Raw genomic sequence first — 23,721 nt, 5'->3', positions numbered from 1 at the left:
TCTGCCTTCCCGGGCCACAGCAGAGAGCTGGCCTGGAAGAGGAGCAACCAGGACAGAACCCGGCGCCCCGACCAGGACTAGAACCCAGTGTGCCGGCGCCGCAGGTGGAAGATTAGCCTATTGAGCCACGGCACTGGCCTCACCTTCAGTATCTTAACAATAAGATATCTGAAGCTCAGTAACAGGTAAATCTTGGGGGAAGGCATTTCTATTGTCATCACATCAACAGTCTTTCATATGAACTCTCCAAAGAATACTATTGGGGTGGGTGTTGTGGCACAGCAGATTAAGCTGCCACTTGGGGAACCACACCCCAAATCAGAGTGCCTGAGTCTCAATTACTCCACTTCTGATCCAGCTTCCTACTAATGTACCTGGAAAGCTGCATATGATGTCTCAAGCACTTGAGTCCCTGCCACCCACACAGACGACCTGGACTGAGTTCCTCTTGGCTCCTGGCTTCAGCCTGCCCCAGTCCTGGCTGTTGCAGGCATTTGGAGAGTGAACCAATGGATGGAAGATCTCTGTCTCTTCCTGTCACTCTGCTTTTCAAATAAATAAATAAATATTCTGAAAAAGACTACTATTAATGATGATAATAAAATAATACTTGGTGGCTTAAAACAATAATCAGTTTTTATTGTCTCATCATTTTGTGGGTCAGGAGTTTGGTCAGTTCTACTGTCCTATATGGAGTCCACCTGAGGTCACTCAGTAGTATTCAGCTGGTGGCTGATCTGGAGGACCCAAAACTATTTCACTCAACTGCCTGGTGTCTTAGTGGCGTGTCTGGAAGAATGAATTCAGCAGGATGCCTCCCCCATCAACGCAGTCTCAGTGCTTCTCCATGTTGTATCTTCAGCAAAGTAGCCAGACTTAACTTGAGAGAAGATTTCAAGAGCTGAAGCAACCTTACCAGTAAAGCCTGGGTCCAGAAACCAGCACAGCAGTACTTGCTGGGCAAAGCAGTTTGCAGAGTGTGCCCGTATTCAAGGGTAAGGCTGTGGATTTCATCTCTTAATATAAACAGTCTAAAAATATTTGCAGCCATGTTTGCCACAGTTTTATAACACCATTTTTGAAGTGAAGAAATTATAGCACATAACAGTTAAGTTCAATATAACACAGTAAGAAAATGTTGGGATGTAGATGGTGGAAAAGTGTCTTTTCCGTATTTATTACATTAATAGGATTTGTTTCTAGGACCAATGTGCTGAAGTTTCAGCTTTGAGTGAGTATAAAATTTCTTATGACACATCAGTTGCATGTATAAAGCAGATTACTACATTCACAAAATATTCTATGACATAGGACTGAAGAGAATTATATTTTTACATTATGAATTTTCAAATGATGGGTAAGGTGCGAATGTTGTCTAAAGGCCTTCTTACATTCCTTACATTCATAAGGTTTCTCACCAGAATGAATTCTCAGATGCTGAATTAGGGAAGAATTAAGTCTAAAGGCCTTTCTACATTCCTTACACTCAAAGGGTTTTTCCCCGGTATGAATGCTCTGATGTAGAGTAAGTTTTTGGCGCAACCTAAAGGCCTTCCCGCACTCCTTACATTTATAGGGTTTCTCACCAATATGAATGCTCTGATGTTGAGTAAGCTGTGAGAGTAGCCTAAAGGCCTTTCCACATTCTTTACAGTCATAGGGTTTAACACCAATATGAATACTCTGATGTGAAATAAGTTGTGAGTAACGACTAAAGGCCTTCCAGCATTCTTTACACTCGTAAGGTTTCTCTCCAGTGTGAATTCTGTGATGGAGAATAAGATGATAGCCACGACTAAAGGTCTTCCCACACTCCTTACATTCATAGGGCTTCTCGCCAGTGTGAATCCGCTGGTGGAGCGTGAGCTGCTGCCGCACTCTAAAGGCCTTTCCGCACTCTTTGCAGTCATAGGGTTTCTCACCAGTGTGAAGTTTGTGATGCACTCTAAGGCCAGAGCCACACAAAAAGTCCTTGCCACACTCTTTACATTCATAGAGTCTGTCGGCAATGTTAAGCTTCTGATGTCGAGTAAGATGTGCATACTGTCTGAAGGCCTTCCCACACTCCTTGCATACGTAGGGCTTCTCACCGGTGTGAATCCTCTGATGCAGAGTAAGCTGTCCTCGCACTCTAAAGGCCTTCCCACATTCTTTGCATCCATAGGGCTTCTCGCCAACATGAATTTTCTGATGGACCCTAAGGTCTGGACCACATATGAAAGCCTCTCCACATTCCTTACATTCATAGAGTTTTTCACCAGAATGGAGTCTCTGATGGCGAGTTAGGTGTGCAGTCTGTCTAAAGGCCATCCCACATTCCTTACATTCATAGGGTTTTTCGCCAGTATGAATTCTGTGATGAAAAGTAAGCTGCTGGCGGACTCTAAAAGCCTTCCCACATTCTGTACATTCATAGGGCTTCTCCACAAAGTGCACTTTCTGACGTGGAGTGACGGATGCAGGTTTTCGGTAAGAGGACACTTTTTCAGATGTGCTTTTCACTTGAGATCCCTCTTGTCCTTCACATTTTCTTCTAGACTCCCAGTCATTTTTTAAAATCAGGTTCTTAAGGCCATGGTTTTTAATTCTTTCCATTATCTTAAAATGTGATAAACTTATTTCATAAATGTTACTTTCTGAAGATAATTTTTTGGTCTCACATCTGGTCTCCAACTCTAAAAGAAACAAGAAAACAAACACATGCTCTTTCTTTATCTAAAAGAAGAATTTCTACAGTAGAAACAAAAGACAACAAAACACCAGATAAATCTCTAAAATGTGGTTATTCAATTTGGATGGAAAAACAAAGCAAAAGGGAACACCAGAAAAATAAAGAGTTCATATAACAAAGTGAGACTGGTGATTAAGAAAACGTTTTAAGTTGGTGGTTCTCAAATTGAGATGTGGAGGGCTGGCATGGTGGCATAAAAGGCTAAGCTGCTGCCTGCAGCGCAGGCATCCCTTAAGGGCACTGATTCCACTCCCAGCTCCTCCACTTCTGATCCAGCTCCCTGCTAATATGCCTGGGAAAGCAGCAGAAGACGGCCCAAGTGCCTGGGCCACTGCACTCATGTGAGAGACCCAGATGAAGCTCAATGAAAACAGTAAGAAAGTACACCCAGGAATAAAAAATGGAAAGTGAAAATAATCTTAGAAGAGACAGTTTAAAAAAGGTGACTGGGGCCAGCACTGTGGCATAGTGGTAAAGTAACTGCTTGTAGTGCCGGCATCCCACATGGGCACTGGTTCGAGTCCTGGCTGTTCCTCTTCCAATCCAGCTCTCTGCTATGGCCAGGGAAAGCAGTGGAAGATGGCCCAAGTCCTTGGGCCCCTGTGCACCCGCATGGAAGACCGAGAGGAAAATGGATCTTTTTCTAGGAAAATATAATTTACCAAAAACTGACCTTAAAAGAGATACACTGTTTTTAATGCTTATTGATTTACTATCATCTACTTGAAAGGCAAAGTGACAGAGAGAGAGATAAAGAGAGATCTTCCATCTACTGCTTCAGTCCTCAAAGTTGGCAACGGCCAGGCTGGGCCAGGCGAAAGCCAGGAGTCCGGAACCCTGGTTAGGTCTCCCACGTCAGTGGCAGGGACTCAAGTATTCGAGACATCCTCTGCTACCTCTCAGGGTGTGTGTTAGCAGGGGGATGGATTGAGAGCAGAGCAGCTGGGACCCACACATTCCAGTATGGGATGCAGGCATCACAAGCAGTGGCTTAATCTGCTATCCCACAATGCCTACCTATTTCTAAAAGGGAAACAGAGAAAGTATTCAGACTTACTATTCTTTCTTTCAAGAATTTTTTTTTTTAAAAAGATTATTTATTTGAAAGGCAGAGTTAGAGAGAGAGAGAGAGAATATCTTCCATCCACTGATTTACTCCCCAAATGGCCCCAATGGCTGGAGCTGGGCCAATGTGAAGCCAAAAGCCAGGAGCTTCTTCCAGGTCTCCCATGTGGGTGCAGGGGCCCAAGTACTAGGGCCATCTTCTCCTGCTTCCCCAAGCACATTAGCAGGGAGCTGGATCGGAAGTGAAGCAGCTGGGACTGAAACCAACACCCATATGGGATGCCAGCACTGCAGATGGTGACTTAACTTGCTATACTATAGCAACAGCCCCAAGAAAAATGTGTTTTTTTTTTTTTTTTTTTTTTTTGACAGGCGGAGTGGACAGTGAGAGAGAGAGACAGAGAGAAAGGTCTTCCTTTTGCCGTTGGTTCACCCTCCAATGGCTGCCGCGGCCGGCGCACCGCACTGATCCGATGGCAGGAGCCAGGAGCCAGGTGCTTCTCCTGGTCTCCCATGGGGTGCAGGGCCCAAGCACTTGGGCCATCCTCCACTGCACTCCCTGGCCACAGCAGAGAGCTGGCCTGGAAGAGGGGCAACCGGGACAGAATCCGGCGCCCCGACCGGGACTAGAACCCGGTGTGCCGGCGCCGCAAGGCGGAGGATTAGCTTAGTGAGCCGCGGTGCCGGCCCAAGAAAAATGTTTTTAAAAGGTTACTAAAAGCTTTAAATACAGACCATCCAAATTCCACTTCAGCTGAGAGCTAAGAAAAACAAGGACCTCCAAACTGCCTTCATAAAGTAGTACTGCATTAAATAAAGATCGCTCACAAAAAAAGAAAACTGCACACCAATTATCTGAATACTGATGTAAAAATTCTAAACATCTCATAAAATGGCACATTCAGGGGCCGGCGCTGCGGCACAGTGGGTTAACGCCCTGGCCTGAAGCGCTGGCATCCCATATGGGCACTGGTTCTAGTCCCAGCTGCTCCTCTTCCAATCCAGCTCTCTGCTGTGGCCTGGGAAAGCAGTAGAAGATGGCCCAAGACCTTGGGGCCCTGCACCAGCGTGGGAGACCCAGAGGAGGCACCTGGCTTCTGGCTTTGGATTGGCATGGCTCTGGCCGTTGCAGCCAGTTGGGGAGTGAACCATCGGATGGAGGATCTCTATCTGCTTCTCTCTCTTTCTTTGTAACTCTGACTTTCCAATAAATAAATAAAATAAATCTTTAAAAAAATAAAATAAAATGGCACAAAGACTCAGTGCTGTTTATTACAAGAAGGTTATTAAACGTGGCTCAATATTGGGAAATCTATTAACATAATTCAACATATTAACAGAACAAAAAGGGGGGAAAAAGCTCTTGTACTCCAAAGATGCTAAAAAGGCAACTAAAAAACAAGAACTGTTCCTCATTAAAAAAAAAAAAAGGCTCAATAAAACAGGAGTGAAACTTCCCTAAAATATAAAATATATATAATCTTACAAAAAGGCAATTTGCTTACCATTACCCCTACTATTTAATTATGTATTGGAGTTATTAATCAACACAACTAAAATGAGGGGGGAAAAGAAGAGGCAGAATTAGAAAAAAGGCCAAACTGAGTTTCCAGATTATATACTTGTATAATTGTATAGAGTCAAAATCAAAATGGAGTGAGTGTGGCTAAAAGATAATTGCGGATCTCTTGCTTCTGTACATATTAGCTTTGCTTGCTAAAGACTAAGGGTGTATCTTGTGGAACTACGTAGGCCCAAATTCCAAGGAACTGAGAAAGTACTAAGCTGACAGAAATGTGCCCTGACCTGTTATCTTACAACCTATCTTGGGTTTGTTATTGTTCCTGGGTTTGTTATTGTTAACTGTTACCTTATAATCATATTCTCTGCTTTTTATTGTTCACTGCATACCAGGGGTTTGAAATTGTGAGCCCTAGTGGACAGAATATTATAAAAAACCGTGTAACTCGCTGTTGGGGGCTGCACTCTTGTAAGGAGTGTCGGTCCCGATTGGTTGCCTCTCATTTTCAATAAAATTCATGTGTGACTGTCACTGGTTTTTATAATATTCTATTTTAGCTGACGAGAGGATGCAACAATTGGAAAACTCAATAGGTTTAAATCATATAAATGACAACAAAATTTAGTAAGATTGCAGGATACAAAATCAAAATTTAAATACCAGTAGCCTATAAATACACATACAACAATAAAATATAATGGAGGGAAAAGATCCCATCCACAATAGTAACAAAATGGGCAAATTTAAATATTTACATAACCTTTATGAGAAAAACTTTGAAATACAAAGCATTTGGCATAAGAAATCACACACCAAATCATAAGAGGAAATTACTCTGCTTAAGGTGAGAGTAGCCTACCGAGGGTGTTCATGCTGAGAAGCTATTGAGCAAGGAACAGGTGTAAAGACAATGACCAAAAACAGGGAAAGATTTTGCTCAAAGTAACAAGGTATATTGAATCTTGCAGATTATTTCCCTTGGACCAACCAGCAAATACTACTGTATTTGCTGTATTCCAGAGGAGTGACAAGGAACTGGATATGAGACAGGCCAGTGGTGGGGTTGGCGCAGTGGTACAGTAGGTTAATCTTCTGCCTGTGGAGTGAACCAACGGAAGGAAGACCTCTCTCTCTCTGTCTCTACTTCTCACTGTCTGTAACTCTCTCAAATAAATAAATAAATAAGTAAATCTTTTTTTTTTTTTTCAAGAGAAAGGCCAGTGGCTGGTTAGTTCCTAGAAATTCAGCCATCTCCATGGGCTCAATTGACAAAGCACTCCTACCTCAAGAGGCAACTGTGTTCCAAGCAAGTTTAGAAGTTTCACTTTTTTTTTTTTTTTTAAGATTTATTCATTTATTTTGAAAGTCTGAGATAGAGAGAGAGAGAGAGAGAGAAAGAGATCTTCCATTTGCTGGTTCACTCCACAAATGGCCTCAATGGTCTGCACTGGGCCAGGCCAAAGCCAACACTGCTATCTCTTTTTTTCTTCTCTTTACTCTTTCACTTGCACTTACTAGCATGTCCTATTGACAGTATCTTAATTCAGATCATGTACTTAGCACCATCTCCTTTTTTTTTTTTTAAAGACAGAGTTACAGAGAGAGGTGGTTCACTCCCCAGATGTCCACAATGAGCCAATATGAAGCCAGGAGCCAGGAGCTTCTTCCGGGTCTCCCATGCGGGTGCAGGGGCCCAAGGCCTTGGGCCATCTTCTACTGCTTTCCCAGGCCACAGCAGAGAGCTGGATCGGAAGAGGAGCAGCTGGGACTAGAACTGGTGCCCATATGGGATGCCGGCGCTTCAGGCCAGAGCTTTAACCCATCGCGCCACAGCGCTGGCCCCACACCATCTCCATTCTTTTTTTTTTTTTTTTTTTTGGACAGGCAGAGTTAGACAGTGAGAGAGAGAGAGAGAGAGAGAGACAGAGAGAAAGGTCTTCCTTACGTTGGTTCACACCCCAAATGGCCGCTACGGCCAGCACGCTGCACCGATCCGAAGCCAGGAGCCAGGTGCTTCCTCCTGGTCTCCCATGGGGTGCAGGGCCCAAGCAGTTGGGCCATCCTCCACTGCCTTCCCGGGTCACAGTAGTGATGGCTCTTGCCTCAGGGAAATGTTTCTTTGATGGGGAGTTTGAGATTTCTTTTTCTTGTTTATGCTTTATTTGTGGTAATGGAAGAGTGAGTGACTTAAGCAGCCATGGCAAGGCAGATACACAGGCCTGGCTGCAGCGGAGGGTTGGGCAGAGTGGCTCAGGGCCTCGGTGCTGCAGGGGTTTGGTGTCTTGGGTGCAGCAGAGGGTTTCTGAGCACTTACCAAGCGTGGCTGTTTCTTAGGTGTGAGAGGTGCTGTGGTTTTTTGTGCAGCCACCATGTTGGTGTTAGGGGGTGGTGTGGAAATTGTTAATCTTATATAAAGCAACTCAATAAATTCTTTCAAGGTTTCCAAAAAAAAATAAATAAATAAAAATAAAACATAATATCAAACATATTCTTTTGTTGTAGTTTTATTTGCCGTTTAAAAATTTGTGAGACTGGCATTGTGGCATAATGGTTCTGATCCAGCTCCCTGCTAATGTGCCTGGGAAAGCAGTGGAGGATGGCCCAAGTGCTTGGGTCCTGCACCCACAGGGGAGACCTGGATGAAGCTCCTGATTCCTGGCTTCAGCTTAGCCCAGCCCCAGCAACTGTGGCAATTTGGGAAGTGAACCAGAGGATGGAAAGATCTCTTTCTCGCTGCCTCTCTCTCTGTAACTTTGCTTTTCAAATAAATAAAATAAGTCTTTAAATTTTAAAAAATTATGAAAGGAAAAAGCATTTGGCATAAGTAAAGATGCTTCCTCATTGTGGTGCCTGAGTTCAAGTTCCAGCTAAAGCTTATTGCCAATCTAGGGAGACCTAGATTGAATTCCTGACTCCTGGCTTTGGTCTGACGCAACCCCAGCTGTCACAGGAATTTGGAAAGTCAATCAGTGGATGAGAGATCTCTGTTTATCTCTGTCTCTGTCTCTCAAAAAAATAGTTAAAAATATATGAGAAAAGTTGAAAAAACTTCTCGGATCATATTTTTTTTTTTTTTTTGACAGGCAGAGTTAGAGAGACAGAGAGAAAGGTCTTCCTTTTCTGTTGGTTCACCCTCCAAAATGGCCACTACGGCCAGCACGTTGTGCCATCCAAAGCCAGGAGCCAGGTGCTTCCTCCTCGTCTCCCATGCAGGTGCAGGGCCCAAGCACTTGGGCCATCCTCCACTGCCTTCCCGAGCCACAGCAGAGAGCTGGACTGAAGAGGAGCAACCAGGACAGAATCCAGTACCCCGACCAAGACTAGAACCTGGGGTGCCAGCACCACAGGCGGAGGATTAGCCTAGTGAGCCGCAGCGCCAGCTTCTGATCATAATTAAAACAGCCTTCCCATTCCACACCAGTCTCTACTCCCTGACTTCACAGCACTATCTTATTACCTGAATCAAATTTTCTATTTATTTACAGTTACATTGCTTCCCTTATCAGAAGGTAAATTCAATGAGGACAGGGACTTCATTGGGTTTACCATTGTACTGATAGCCCTGACTCAGAGCTATTTAGCTATGCAAAAGAGGAAAGCAATAGAATGAAAATATACAATGATTGTTAATAATGAACAAAGATAGTTGTTCCCACTCCTAGTACTTTCAAAGGGGAGGAAAACTGGAGAGAACCAAAAAAAGAAGAGTAACAAACAAACAGGTTAGTTCTTTTAGCACTACCTAAATAAGATCTTGATTTGTTCTCCAGAACTCAGATTTTCCTTCAGCTATAGACCTTTTTAAAGAGGTTTCTAAACAACATAACAAGGGGGGTGCCTCTTCCCCAACTGTTTGGATTGTTTGGTAGTAACAGCTTTGTTCTGCTTGACTGGCCCTCACTCACCTGGATAGCACCTTCTTCCTTTCCTCACAACTTTCCAAGGCTCTTTTCCTTGTTCCAATAAGGAAATCACATCTGGTTTAGAAATGAAGCGTCCTGCTTAGAAGAAAAGAAATATAAGATATAATGGAAATAAAAAGTAAATTCAAAATTACTTTGATTCAGTGTTGGATAAACTTGTAATAAACTATATGTAAAAACAGTAACTGATAAAGCTTTTAAAATCAAACAAAGCATGGCTTAAAACAATAAACAGCTGTTAGAGAGGGAGGAAAAGGTCTTTTTAAAACTGGTATTTGGGGGCGGCACTGTGGCGTATTGGGTAAAGCCGCTGCCTGCAGTACTGGCATCCCATATGGGCACTGGTTCAAGTCCCGGCTGCTCCACTTCCAATCCAGCTCTCTGCTAGGGCCTGGGAGGGCAGTAGAAGATGGCCCAAAGCCTTGGGCCCCTGCACCCGCATGGAAGACCAAGAAGCTCCTGGCTTCTGGCTTCGGATCAGTGCATCTCTGGCCACAGTGGCAATTAGGGAGTGAACCAGCAGATGGAAGACCTCTCTCTCTCTCTGCCTCTCTTTGTGTAACTTTGACTTTCAAATAAATTTAAAAAATAATGGTATTCCTACAAATGCTCCTTCTTCAGAGGCAACAGTGGCCTGTTTCAAATGCTGCCTCTACCACATCACAGTTGTATGATCTTAGGATTACTTCAGTACTTTATTTTCCTCATCCATAAGATGAGGATAATAACAGTATCATATACAATTATTGTGAAGACTATATTAAGTCTATCTATATTTAAACATTGCCTAAAGCACTATATATATATTTCATTAATATTAGTTATGGCTATCTTGTTGAGAAGAAAACAGAGGCCGGTGCCGTGGCTCAATAGGCTAATCCTCCACCTAGCGGCGCTGGCACACCGGGTTCTAGTCCCGGTCGGGGCGCCAGATTCTGTCCCGGTTGCCCCCCATTCCAGGCCAGCTCTATGTTATGGCCCGGGAAGGCAGTGGAGGATGGCCCAAGTGCTTGGGCCCTGCACCCCATGGGAGACCAGGAGAAGCACCTGGCTCCTGCCTTTGGATCAGAGTGGTGGGCTGGCCGCAGTGCACCAGCCACAGCAGCCATTGGAGGGTGAACCAACAGCAAAAGGAAGACCTTTCTCTCTGTCTCTCTCACTGTCCACTCTGCCTGTCAAAAAAAAAAAAAAAAAAAAAAGGAAGAAGAAGAAAACAGAAGCTTCTTGACACATTTACTTTTTTTTTTTTTTTTAAAGAGGGACTCTTTTTTTTAAAGATGTATTTATTTAGTTGAAAGCCAGACTTACACAGAGAGAAGGAGAGGCAGAAAGAGAGGTCTTCCATCGCTGGTTCACTCCCCAACTGGCCACAATGGCCAGAGCTGCGCCGATCTGAAGCCAGGAGCCAGGAGCTTCTTCCAGGTCTCCCATTGGGGTACAGGGGCCCAGGTCTTGGGCCATCTTCCACTGCTTTCCCAGGCCACAGCAGAGAGCTGGATTGGAAGTTGAGCAGCCAGGTCTTGAACCAGCACTCATATGGGAAGCCGGCACTTCAGGCCAGGGTGTTAACCCGCTGCACCACAGTACCAGCCCCAACAAATTTCTTTTATTTCTTAGGATACTCATTCAGTGTTAAATGCAAAGTTCTTCGATTTTAAATTTTTAATTGCAAAAGTAGATAAAACAGTATGTTTATCAACAAAAGGAATGAATATTCTTGAATTGCAAATAAAACCTACTGCTCCATTTACCCCCCCATAAATTGTGTGTTTATTTTTGGTAGAGAAAAACCAAGAAGCTATTTTCCTTACAGGTATATCAACAAATAACAAAATATCTAAAGCAATTTTGAGTTCAAACACAAAGTGAAATCCATTTCCTCTGACACTGGTAAGGCTGCAAATTACCCTGACTTCCGATCTAACCCCTTCAGAAGACCTCAGAGCCACGTAAGGATGGGGCAGAAGAATATATTTAATGAAGGTGTGTGCTTCCAGCAAAATAAAGCTCTACCATTCCCTTAAGAACCGGGAGCAGGAGTGTGTGTCTGGTGCATAAGTTAAGCAGCTGCTTGGGATACCCGCATCCCATTATTGGAATGTGTGGTTTGAGTCCTGGTTATCCTGATTCCAATTCAGCTTCTTGCTAATGAGTACCCTGGAAGGCAGCTGATGATGGCTCAAGTAATTGGGTCATTGCTACCCCTATGGGAAACTCAGATGGAATTCCCGGCTCTTGGCTTCAGCCTAGATCAACCCTGGCTGTTGCTGATATCTAGGGGAGTAAACCAGCACACAGATCTTTCTGACTTTCAAATAAAAACAAAAATAAATAAACAAACATTAAAAAGAAAAGAACACATGGGGCCAGCGCTGTGGTACAGTGGGTTAATGCCCTGGCCTGAAGCGCTGGCATCCCATATGGGTGCCAGTTCTAGTCCCAGCTGCTCCTCTTCAGATCCAGCTCTCTGCTGTGGCCTGGGAAAGCAGTGGAAGATGGCTCAAGTCCTTGGGCCCCTGCACCCACATGGGAGATCCGGAAGAAGCTCCTGGCTCCTGGCTTTGGATTGGCGCAGCTCTGGCTATTGAGGCCATATGAGGAGTGAACCAGCGGCTGGAAAACCTCTCTCTCTGTAACTCTTTCAAATAAATAAAATAAATCTTTTTTTTTTTTTTTTTTTTTTTTTTTAAGAAAAGAACACATAGCAGAAATTCAGTTTTTGAGGAGACAGATGATGCTGAAGAGAATCTAAATTTACCAGAGGAGATAACCTTACCCAGTGAGACCAAGTTGCTGTAGTTCTCTAACATCACATCTCTATACAAGTCCTTCTGTTCCAAGTCCAGGAATTCCCATTCTTCTTGAGAGAAGACTATGGATACATCATTGAATACCACTGATTTCTGAAATGATAAACCATAATTACAACTGAAATGAAAGAAAATTTGTTTCAAGATGGAAGGAGAAAAGGTGAGAAGAGATATTGTAGGAACTGGACTTGTATGGCAAACAAACAGGCTTGGGCTGCAGCCCTGTAACACATTGATTTAGGAAATGAGTGTCTGAAAGAGAGTGCCTATGTGTACCTGAAGGATCTTGTACTATTGTCTCTTATGTGAGGGTTTTCAAAAAGTTCATGGAGGGGACCAGCGCTGTGGTGTAGCCGGTAAAGCCACCACCTGCAGTGCCGGCATCCCAGATGGGCACCAGTTCAAGTCCTGGCTGCTCCACTTCCAATCCAGCTCTCTGTTATTGCCTGGGAAAGCAGTAGAAGATGGCCCAAGTCCTTGGGCTCCTACACCCACGCGGGAGACCAGGAAGAAGCCCTTGGTTCCTGGCTTCAGATCGGTGCAACTATGACCACTGCGGCCAATTGGAGAGGGAACCAGTGAATGGAAGACCTCTACCTCCCTCCCTCTCCCTCTCTCTCCCTCACCCTCGCCCTTCCTTTATCCCTCCCTCCCTCTCTCTCTCTGCGCCTCTCCTTCTCTGTGTAACTCTGACTTTCAAATATACAAATAAATCTTTTTAAAAAATGTTCATGAAAAGTGCGTATTATGAGAAAACTATACATAGATTTCAATCTTTTTTTTGTACCAACATATACTTATTTTTCCATGAACTTTTAGAAGTATCTCCATATACTCTGGTATACTTCAATTATCCGAACAGGTCTAGGAAAGAAAACAGAGTATATTTTTTAAAAAGATTTATTTATTTATTTGAAAGGCAGAGTTACAGAATGAGAGAGGGGGAGGCAGAGAGAGAGATGGTCCATCTGCTGGTTCACTCCCCATATGGGCACAACAGCCAGGACTAGGCCAGGCTGAAGTCAGGAGCCTGGAGCTTCATCCAGGTCTCCCACATGGTGCAAGGGCCCAAATACTGGGGCCATCTTGCATTGCTCTCCCAGATGCATTAGCAAGGAGCTGGATCAGAAGTGGAACAGCTAGGACTCAAACCAGTGTTCACATGGGATGCTGGCATCAGGGGCGGTGGCTTAACCTGCTGTACCACAAAACAGGCCCAGAGTTTTTTGATTAAATGAGATACCATATATTAGCTTTCTGTCTGCTATATATCTCCCTCATAAACTCTCAAAAAATGTGTTATTCTACCCCCTCCCTTTGAAGAAAAGATTTTTGGAAAAGGTTCCCTACAATATCTTTCTTTTATAGGATCTGAATATAACTAAAGAATTTCCTCTAAGTTTATCAAAGAAATCATAAGCATTCACTTTGTTATACAGATATTTTTAATGAACTTTTACAAATTTCATTGTGTAGGGACAGGTGTATAGCCTCGCAATTAAGATGCCAGTTAAGACCCCCCATATCCCATATCCAAGTGCCTGAGTTCAATACCCATCTCTGCTCCTGACTCCAGCTTACTGTTTATGTGGTGACTGAGAGGTAACAGCCCTGGCTCAAGATATAGGGTCCCTGTCATTTGCATGGGCGATCAAAATTGGGTCCCATCTCCCAGATTCAGCCCTATCTGGAGGCTGTTGTGGGAAATTGGGGAATGACCCAGTGGAATAGGGAGTTTGCTCTCTTTTTCTCTTCTTCTCCCTCTCAAATAACAAATTTTTAAAATAAAAAAAAACTAGATTTTATAATAGTCTGTAATAGATACTTAGACTATACTTGGATATTTTGTTTGGACAAAATTTTTTTTTAAAGATTTAGTTATGCCGGCGCTATGGCTCAATAGGCTAATCCTCCGCCTGCGGCGCTGGCACCCCAGGTTCTAGTCCCAGTCAGGGAGCCAGATTCTGTCCTGGTTGCTCCTCTTCCAGTCAAGCTCTCTGCTGTGGCCCAGGAAGGCAGCGGAGGATGGCCCAAGTGCTTGGGCACTGCATCCACATGGGAGACCAGGAGAAGCACCTGGCTCCTGGCTTCAGATCAGCGCACCGGCTGCGGCAGCCATTGCAGGGTGAACCAATGGAAAAAGGAAGACCTTTCTGTCTCTCTCTCTCTCTCCACTCTGCCTGTCAGAAAAAAAAAAAAAAAATTTATTTATTTATTTGAAAGTCAAAGTTACACAGAGAGAGGAGAGGCAGGACAGAGAGAGAGACAGGTCCGATGGTTCACTCTCCAATTGGCTGCAATGTTCGGAGCTGTGTCGATCTGAAGCCAAGAGCCAGGAGCCTGTTACAGGTATCCATCACGGGTGCAGGGGCCCAAGGACTTGGGTCATCTTCTACTGCTTTCCCAGGCCATAGCAGAGAGTTGGATTGGAAGTGGAGCAGCCGGGTCTCTAACCAATGCCTATATGGGATGCCGGTGTGTCAGGCCAGGGCGTTAACCTGCTGCACCAAAGCGCTGGCCCCTTGGACAAAATCTTAAGACCCTCCTCCAATCTCAGAGTCTACATGACAATTCATGTATCTAGATTACCTTCTCACCTCCTACCATTTCCCATCTCTCACTGTACAGATTCCTTGTTCTGAAGTTTACAGTGTAGAGATGTAGCATGACCTGGAATCATCCTGTTCAACTATAAATGGAACCTTGCTCTTGGTGTGCAACTCTTAGGGATTCCCAATGAAGATCCTTGATCTCTGTATGCAGGACTCAGTTGCATTCCTATCCAGTCCTGAAAGCCTTACAAACCAGGAGATCCCCCATATAATAAGCCTGAGAGCAATAAACAGGAAATTTTATCTTACACACTGAAAAAACTTAAGTCTGAAAAAAAGTTGAGAGTTTTCCTTTGAGTGATTATACAAGCTCAACTTCTCTCATAAACATAAAAGGGACAGTCAAATGTCTCTTTGGAAGGATTTCACTTCTGCATCATTACAGTTTTTAGTAGAAGACTGAGCACATATAGGAGATACTGAATATTGTTCAAAAAATGCATGAACAATGATTGGGGAAAAAAAGAGGCTAAGGTAATAGGATAAAAATTGTTCTACGAAGCTTCAGACTTCACTGAATTTAGAAAAACCGAGAGAAGCTACTAGGATAGGGCTTTCACAGCTAGGAAGTTTCAGGATAAAGAAATGTTCACAGGACCACAACATAGTATTTCTGAGAAAAGAAAGAAACGGTAGCTTACATGGGCCATGGTTTAAAATGCAAAGACTGATCAGTCCTCCTTGAGATTTATTTGCCAGGAGAAGCACAGAATCCACAGAAGCCAGAGCTAGGGAAGGAAAACAAGGCCATGAGTAGAGAGAGGCCCAGAACTTCCAAAATGACTTCAGTTAATATAACTTTCCCCCTCTTCTGATTTCTCCACTATGCATGTGCAGTTGTACACACACACACACACACACACACACCATGCACAGAGAGATTGGAAGGTGTCTGAAAAGGCTAAACCTCTGTAAATTCCGCATCATCTAAACCAGAATCTCCCAAGTCTTACAAGCCTGCCTGGAATCATAGGACACAAGAAGAGAAATTCATAAGGACCAAGTAGCAATCCAGGACAACTTCCAAAATCATCTGAGTTCATCCTCTCTGCTGACAATCAGAATCGCCCACACTTCTCTGCATTACTTTATTTGCCATTCTCTTTCCTAAAACCTAGGAGGAAAACATGTGGTGGATTCACCCTCTTGGCAGATAGACAATTATACATTTTTATTTCACAAGAATTTCCAAGTGATGGGTGCTTTATATACATTAATTGTACCTTTGGGATTGCTATTTACTAACTATTGTATCCATGAAATGGATCAAAAAATTCACTCTAAAAGAAATTAAATCATTTGTAGAAATTCAGTTTAAAAATAGCAAAGCTGCATTTACAATACTTATTTTTCTAACCAAAAAGCCAGATCTCATTCTACTTTAGCCTCTGAAACCCAGAATTTGCTGCAATAAGAAACCTAGAATGCACAATTCACTAAAACAGGAATAACATAGCAAATCACCAAAAGATATTAAATCTCATTAATTAAACTTAAAAGTATTGATGGTCAGTCATATTAGCAAGTATGTGAAGTCCAGTATACTGTACATTGTATAAATATAAAAGTATGTATAAACAGCATTTTAGCCAACTAATATTTTGACTTGGAGATTCTAATTTGGGGACTAAATAAAATAATTGTATATGTGGTCAAAGATATATTTAAGAATATGTTGAGAGGGGCCAGGCTGTGGCACAGCAGGTTAGAGCCCCAGCCTGCAGTTCTAACATCCATGGGCACTGGTTCGTGTCCCAGCTGCTCCACTTCCAATCCAGCTCTCTGCTGTGGCCTGGGAAAGTAGAAGATGGCTCAAGTGCTTGGGCCCCTGCACCCATGTGGGAGATCCGGAAGAAGCTCCTGGCTCCTGGCTTCAGATCAGCATAGCTCCAGCCATTGCGGCCAAGTGGCGAGTGAACCTGTGGATGGAAGACCTCTCTCTCTTTCTGCTTCTTCTCTCTGTGTAACTTTCTCTCTGACTTTCAAATAAATAAATCTTAAAAAAAAAAGGTTTATTTATTTATTTATTTATTTTTATTTTTTGACAGGCTGAGTGGACAGTGAGAGAGACAGAGAGAAAGGTCTTCCTTTGCCATTGGTTCACCCTCCAATGGCTGCCGTGGCCGATGCACGGCGCTGATCCGATGGCAGGAGCCAGGTGCTTCTCCTGGTCTCCCATGGGGTGCAGGGCCCAAGCACTTGGGCCATCCTCCACTGCACTCCCGGGCCACAGCAGAGAGCTGGACTGGAAGAGGGGCAACCGGGACAGAATCCGGCGCCCCGACGGGACTAGAACCCAGTGTGCCGGCGCCGCAATGTGGAGGATTAGCCTAGTGAGCCCTGGCGCCGGCCGAAAAAGATTTATTTTTAAAGATGCATTTATTTCTTTGAAAGACAGAGTTACAGGCCGGCGCTGCGGCTCACTAGGCTAATCCTCCACCTTATGGCGCCGGCACACCGGGTTCTAGTCCCGGTTGCCCCTCTTCCAGGCCAGCTCTCTGCTGTGGCCCGGGAGTGCAGTGGAGGATGGCCCAAGTGCTTGGGCCCTGCACCCCATGGGAGACCAGGAGAAGCACCTGGCTCCTGCCATCGGATCAGCACAGTGCACCGGCCGCAACGCACCGGCCGCAACGCACCGGCCACGGCGGCCACTGGAGGATGAACCAACGGCAAAAGGAAGACCTTTCTCTCTGTCTCTGTCTCTCTCTCTCTCTCACTGTCCACTCTGCCTGTCCAAAAAAAAAAAAAAAAAAAAAGAGTTACAGAGAGAACAAGAGAGATAGAGATCTTCCATCTACTAGTTCACTACCAAAATGGTCGTTAACAGCCAGGGCTGGGCCAAGCCAAGGCCAGAAGCCAAAAGCTTCATTTGATTCTCTTCTGCTTTCCTAGGCACATTAGCATGGAGCTAGATGGGAAGTGGAGCAGCCAGAACTTGAACTGGCCCACATGGGATGTTGGCATTACAGACAGCGGCTTTACCTGCTACACCACCACACTGGCCTCACTTACCTGTCTTTTTCCTGCATAGGTTTATCTATCTTAATAGATAATAAATAATGTAAGGATAACAAGCATGTTATTTTAGTCACTGTGTTTCCTCTAAGCACTGCACAAGATCTGGTATACTGTGAATACTTTATAAATGTCTGATCATTGAACATTAAGATTCCACTTCTAGAAATTTATTGAGGAACTATTTTTAAAAGTGTGCTGAAGTTCATTAGAAATAATTTATGACAACCAAAAATCAAATACCTACCACAGGCAACAAGTTGAATCAGTTATACTCTATTACATTACAGCATATTTTATAATTATTAATGGTAATAATTGTAATTAATGAAGAATTATAGTCATGATAAATTATCAGGTATGTAGGCAGACTAAAATAAATATATACAATGTTGGGAGGTGGTGGACCCTCAGATATTAAAAATACAGGCTTTCTTTGTCAGGATTCAGGATAGGACTCTAGGTTCTGACAGTTGTTTATTGTGAGACTCTGGACATGGTCCTTAATTTCCAGTGTTGACTTTTTCTTAATTTTCTGTTTCCTTATAGTGCAGAAATTACAAAATCTACCGTAGAGAATAAGGTTAGAATATAACGCATATATTTAATTTGCACTAAATACAATGAAAAACATTACATGTCCTTCATTCTACTAATAAAGAAAATTATCTTTGATAACTTATAGTGTAAAAATTTGAAATTTATTGAAAATTAACAATTTTTTTTTGACAGGCAGAGTGGATAGTGAGAGAGAGAGACAGAGAGAAAGGTCTTCCTTTTGCCATTGGTTCACCCTCCAGTGGCCGCCACGGCTGGCCCGCTGCAGCCAGCGCACCGCACTGATCCGAAGCCAGGAGCCAGGTGCTTCTCCTGGTCTCCCATGGGGTGCAGGGCCCAAGCACTTGGGCCATCCTCCACTGCACTCCCGGGCCACAGCAGAGAGCTGGACTGGAAGAGGGGCAACCCGGACAGAATCCGGCGCCCCGACCGGGACTAGAACCCGGTGTGCCGGCGCCATAAGGTGGAGGATTAGCCTAGTGAGCCGCGGCGCCGGCCGATTTATTGAAAATTAACAATCTTAATACTAGGAAACCTTTTTCCTTTTTTCTTAAAGCAATTTTCTTAAGCTTTTCAGGGTGTTCTAATAACACTAAGATAAATTTTAGAACTAGGCTTGAGAATGTTACTCTCTTAATTAGAGTTCATTTTAATTATAATATTAGCAAAAAGAGATCCACAAAGATCAAAACACAGAGCAAGGCCCTTCTTGCTCACTATCTCTGGCAGCTCTTAAGAAACATCATTCTGAATCACAAAACCTGCTCAAGAAATTTGATACTGTATCATAGTGAATAAATTAATAACAGTTCAATCAATAGGCTGGTGCTAAGGCACAGACAGTGCGATGGCAGTGCTGGCATCCCATATGGGCACTGATTGCTCCTCTTCTGATCCAGCTCCATGCTATGTGTCTGGGAGAGCAACTGAAGATGGCCCAAGTATTTGGGCCACTCCACCCACATGGGAGACCTGGAAGAGGCTCCTGGCTCCTGGTTTAAGATCAGCCCAGCTCTGGCCATTGCAGCCAGAGTGAACCAGTCGACGGAAGATCTTTCTCTCTGCCTCTCCTCTGCCTTTCAAATAAATAAATAAATCTTTAAAAAATCTCTAACTCTGAAAGAATATTTTACTTGATAAATTGCCCTGTTAATTATTTTAATAGATGTCTCCATACCTTGAAAGATATAAATTCTTAGAAGATTTTTTTCAAATTAGAGGGAAACCACTGTACTGCCCTTTTTACTCCATATAGCCACAGTAATATAATAAAACTTACTACTTTTTCAGCAAAGTGTTAGGAAGTCTCACTTCCTTAAATAATTAATTTTTACAATTTTATTTTAGAAAACAAACATATACATACATATAAACATACAGAAAAAATGGAAAACAAACATCAAAATAGTGAAATTAATTCTGAGTGGTAAGACTATGGGCAATGTAAATTTTCTTCTTTATACTTTCCTTAGGTTTCTGTTTTTCTTCTTTTTACAATAAACCTGCATTAATTATATCATTAGAAAGTAAAACTATTTTTTTTTAATTTGACAGAGTTAGACAGTGAGAGAGAGAGACAGAGAAAGGTCTTCCTTCCGTTGGTTCACCCCCAAATGGCCGCTTCGGCTGGCGCTGCGCTGATCCAAAGCCAGGAGCTTCTTTCCTGGTTTCCCATGCGGGTGCAGGGGCCCAAGCAGTTGGGCCATCCTCCACTGCCTTCCTGGGCCACAGCAGAGAGCTGGACCGGAAGAAGAGCAACCGGGACTAGAACCCAGTGCCCATATGAGATGCTGGCGCCACAGGTGGAGGATTAACCAAGTGAGCCACGGTGCCAGCCCCACTAAAACTATTTTTAAACAAATAAAATTTAAAACAGTGGTATGGAGAGGAAGTACCTCTTTTTTATGATTTATTTATTTATTTGAAAGGCAGAGTTACAGAGAGGCACAGAGAGAGAGAGAGAGAGAGGTCTCCCATCCACTGGTTCACTCCCAGGATGGCTGCTACGGCCGGAGCTGCGCCAATCCCAAGCCAGGAGCCCAGAGCTTCCTTCAGGTCTCCCATGCAGGTGAAGGGGCCCAAAGACTTGGGCCATCTTCTATTGCTTTCCCAGGCCATAGCAGAGAGCTGGATCGGAAGTGGAGCAGCCAGGCCTTGAACCGGTGCCCATATGGGATGCCAGCACTGCAGGTGGGAACTTTACCCGCTCTGCCACAGCGCCGGCCCCAGTACCTGTGTTTTTATTCAGTGGAGAAAGACGGGGGTAAAGTACCTGTTGTGCACCAAATACTGTTGTACTTTAGTATTCTCTCACTGAATTTGGGAATGTTGCTTTTTCCTTCATTATGTTCAATCACAGAGAAGAATCTTGATAGTGAAAGTAGCCCGTTATTTTGATGAAGAACAGTAAAAGAAAAACCTGATAGGTATTATTTATTTCTGCCATGCTGATTTTACTTACAGACACAGTTTTCTTAACAACAGAGGCTTCCTCTCCAAACTCTGTTTTAAAATTTATGTAAATGGCAACCGCAATTTTGGTACAATTTCAAGGGATATCCATCCCCCTAAAAGCACCAAATGGATTAAAAGCACCTCTGGTTTTTTAATTGTTCTAAACTATTTGGGCATTTGGTCTATTTTTTCAAAACTTTTAGGAAATGCCCAACACAGTTTGGTATTTATATTTTTTCTGATCTATAAAAGGCCGGTGGAGAATTGCTCAGAATCACCACATAGCAACAAATAGCTAAGGTTTATTAAGTACTTACGAAATACCAGGCACTGTTCTAAGAGCTTCACACATAAAGTGACGTCACGCAAGTAACGGAAAGAATCTGCCAAGTGGATACGTGCACTAGCGAGGGGGCTGCATATCAGTTTAATGGACTAGACCTTTAAGAAGTAAGCAAATGCCCCCTAAAAAATCAAAATATATGGCCGGCGCCGCGGCTCAACAGGCTAATCCTCCGCCTAGCGGCGCCGGCACACCGGGTTCTAGTCCTGGTCAGGGCACCGGATTCTGTCCCGGCTGCCCCTCTTCCAGGCCAGCTCTCTGCTGTGGCCAGGGAGTGCAGTGGAGGATGGCCCAGGTGCTTGGGCCCTGCACCCCATGGGAGACCAGGAGAAGCACCTGGCTCCTGCCTTCGGATCAGCGCGGTGCACCGGCCGCGGTGGCCATTGGAGGGTGAACCAACGGCAAAGGAAGACCTTTCTCTCTGTCTCTCTCTCTCTCACTCACTGTCCACTCTGCCTGTCCAAATTAAAAAAAAAAAAAAAAAAAAAATCAAAATATATTTCACAGAACACAGAGGAAATATAATCCACCTAGACTTTAATTTTTAAAAAACCAACAGCAAGTCATTCCTCCTCCTCCTTTTCTTAGAAATCAGCAGGACCTAGAGAAGGGAACCTTACCCCAGGCCCTTCCTGAAGCCCAGCCGAGCCTGGTTAAATGAAGACACCACGCCACGACCGCACCTGCCCTACCACGCAGCACCCACAAACATCCAGAGTCCAGCGAGAGGGAAAACCCTCCGAGCGCGAGAGAAAGGCCACCCACGGAGCCCGCGGTCCGAGCTCGCGGCGGCTTCCTGGAGGGAACTCCGCGGTTCCGAAACTTGCCTTTGGAGCCCTCGGAGCCGGGAGGGCGCGCGCTGGCGTGTGCACGGGGGAATGCAGCGTGGTGGGCGTTCTGCCGGGAGCCGGCCTGCGGGGCCTCTCCAGGTAGAGCACTCCGGTCCCGAGACCGGATCTGAGCTTTTAGTTTGTTTGCAGTCTTCTCGCTAGAGCTCAGACGCCCAGACCGAGGGTCCTTTTCCTGCGCCGGGCAGAGGACGGAAGACGCTAGCTGGGGTCAGCGGCATCTACTTCCACGGCCACAGCAACCTCCGCTCACACACGACGGCCCCGCACTCCCAGGGGGCAGACAAGCGCCATCACGCATCAGCCCACCGCCACAGCCCGGCCCTGTCACGCCCACAGACACAGGCGCGCACACACACACACTTACACCGCCGCCCGTCGCTCACACCCCGGCCGGAGGCGCGGGGCTCCCAGCGCTCCGCGGTGCCGCGGTCCCTTCCCCCTTTCGTCTCTTTACCCCCGCACCGCCGCACCTTTCCTACGGACGGCCAGGGCGGCACACTCGCGGCGCCGAACAAATCTGCCGGAGAGGCTCTGAGGCAGCGAGGAAGCCACCAGCCGGCGACAGCCCACAACGCCCGGACCTAACGGGCCCAGCGCCGGGGCTGCTGGGAAGGCCGGCCGGGCGCCCCGAGTGCGCAGGCGCGCCGGCCCTGGGGGCGGGGCGCTGCTCCGAGAGCCGCTTGCGGCCCCGCCCCAGCCGAAGCGGGCTGACAGGCCCTTCGAACCCGAGTCCGTCAGCCGCGGCCCAACCCGGAGGCGGGTTAGAACTACAAAGTGAGCTCATCAAGGATTCAGGACACAAAGTCAATACAAAATCAGTTATATTTCTATATATTTGCAATGAACAACGTGAAAGAGAAAATTAGAAGAAAAAAAGACTTCCTTTACAATAGTACAATAGTATATAAAAAAATAAACAGGAATAGATTTAACAAGTGCAAATTTTTTACTTTTTAAACTACAAAGACTTGCTGAAGGAGGTTAAAGGCGAGATGAATAAGTGGAAAGACATTCCTGTGTTCATGGATCAGAAGTCTTAATATTGTCAGTGTGGCAGGGCCGAGGTGCGCCGCTGGGTCTGCGTGTAGTTGTGAGACTGGGGCATGATGGCATTTGTGTGCCAGATTCTACAGATTCAATACAATCTCTGTAAAAACCCCAATTGCATTGCTTGACAGCATGGACAAGCTGATCTTAAAATTCATATGGAAACACAAGGGCCCTAGTCCGGCGCTGCAGCTCACTAGGCTAATCCTCTGCCTGCGGCGCCGGCACTCCAGGTTCCAGTCCCGGTCGGGGCGCCGAATTCTGTCCCGGTTGCTCCTCTTCTAGTCCAGCTCTCTGCTCTAGTCCAGGAAGGCAGTGGAGGATGGCCCAACTGCTTGGGCCCCGCACCCGCATGGGAGACCCAGAGGAAGCACCTGGCTCACAGCAAGCCGGCCGTTGCGGCTATTTGGAGGGTGAACCAACGGAAGGAAGACCTTTCTCTCTGTCTCTCTCACTGTCTAACTCTGCCTGTCCAAAAAAAAAAAAAAAAAAAAAAAAAAAAAAAAAAAAAAGAAAGAAATACAAGGGAGCTAGAAGAAGAACAACAACAAAATCCTGAAAATGTACAAGAAAAACAAGACAAAGACAAGGCATTTAGCCTAGCAGTTAAGCTGCCTGCATCCCATATCAATGCCCAGCTCCAGCTTTCTCCCAATGCAGACCCTGGAGGCAGCACCCACCCATGTGAGAGACTTCTATTGAGTTCCTAGTGGGCATCTGGGGGAGTGAACCAGCAGATGGGAGTGCTGTTTTGCATGCTCTCTCTCTCTCTCAGACTCTGCCTTCTAAA

The 23,721-nt window shown here is 44.9% G+C and overlaps 1 protein-coding gene across 11 annotated transcripts; it reads right to left on the bottom strand.

The window, feature by feature from the left end:
- Window positions 1-614: 614 nt before the first annotated feature.
- ZFP82 (ZFP82 zinc finger protein) lies at window positions 615-22,530 on the bottom strand. 11 transcript variants are annotated; one of them, XM_070062342.2, is made up of 6 exons: window positions 22,355-22,512; window positions 21,861-22,056; window positions 15,305-15,391; window positions 12,018-12,144; window positions 9,224-9,316; window positions 615-2,675 (listed from the first exon to the last, which is right to left on the bottom strand). In XM_070062342.2, exons 3-6 carry the CDS (start codon window positions 15,311-15,313, stop codon window positions 1,324-1,326), a joined length of 1,581 nt encoding a protein of 526 aa, XP_069918443.1. In that variant the 5' UTR covers window positions 15,314-15,391; window positions 21,861-22,056; window positions 22,355-22,512; the 3' UTR covers window positions 615-1,323. The 11 variants fall into 11 exon arrangements, with proteins under 11 accessions (XP_069918443.1, XP_069918442.1, XP_069918444.1 ...); XM_070062341.2 differs by having other exon boundaries at window positions 9,224-9,319; window positions 22,355-22,500; XM_070062343.2 differs by lacking the exon at window positions 21,861-22,056 and having other exon boundaries at window positions 22,249-22,530.
- Between the last annotated feature and the right edge of the window lie 1,191 nt (window positions 22,531-23,721).

The sequence above is a fragment of the Oryctolagus cuniculus genome, chromosome 18 (genome assembly GCF_051225735.1).
Source record: "Oryctolagus cuniculus isolate XC-2025 breed Fujian yellow rabbit chromosome 18, ASM5122573v1, whole genome shotgun sequence".
Taxonomy (NCBI): Eukaryota; Metazoa; Chordata; class Mammalia; order Lagomorpha; family Leporidae; genus Oryctolagus; species Oryctolagus cuniculus.
The sequence above is the reverse complement of the archived record's forward strand: the minus strand, read 5'-3'. Positions and strand labels throughout refer to the sequence as shown.

Excerpts from the sequence above, each read along its gene's own strand:
- ZFP82 (XM_051847091.3), bottom strand. Across the intron at positions 9,320-12,017 it reads CAGCAACTTGGTCTCACTGG|CAGGACGCTTCATTTCTAAA; the intron begins GTAAGGTTATCT and ends TTTTCTTCTAAG. Across the intron at positions 2,676-9,223 it reads AGGAAGAAGGTGCTATCCAG|AGTTGGAGACCAGATGTGAG; the intron begins GTGAGTGAGGGC and ends TGTTTCTTTTAG.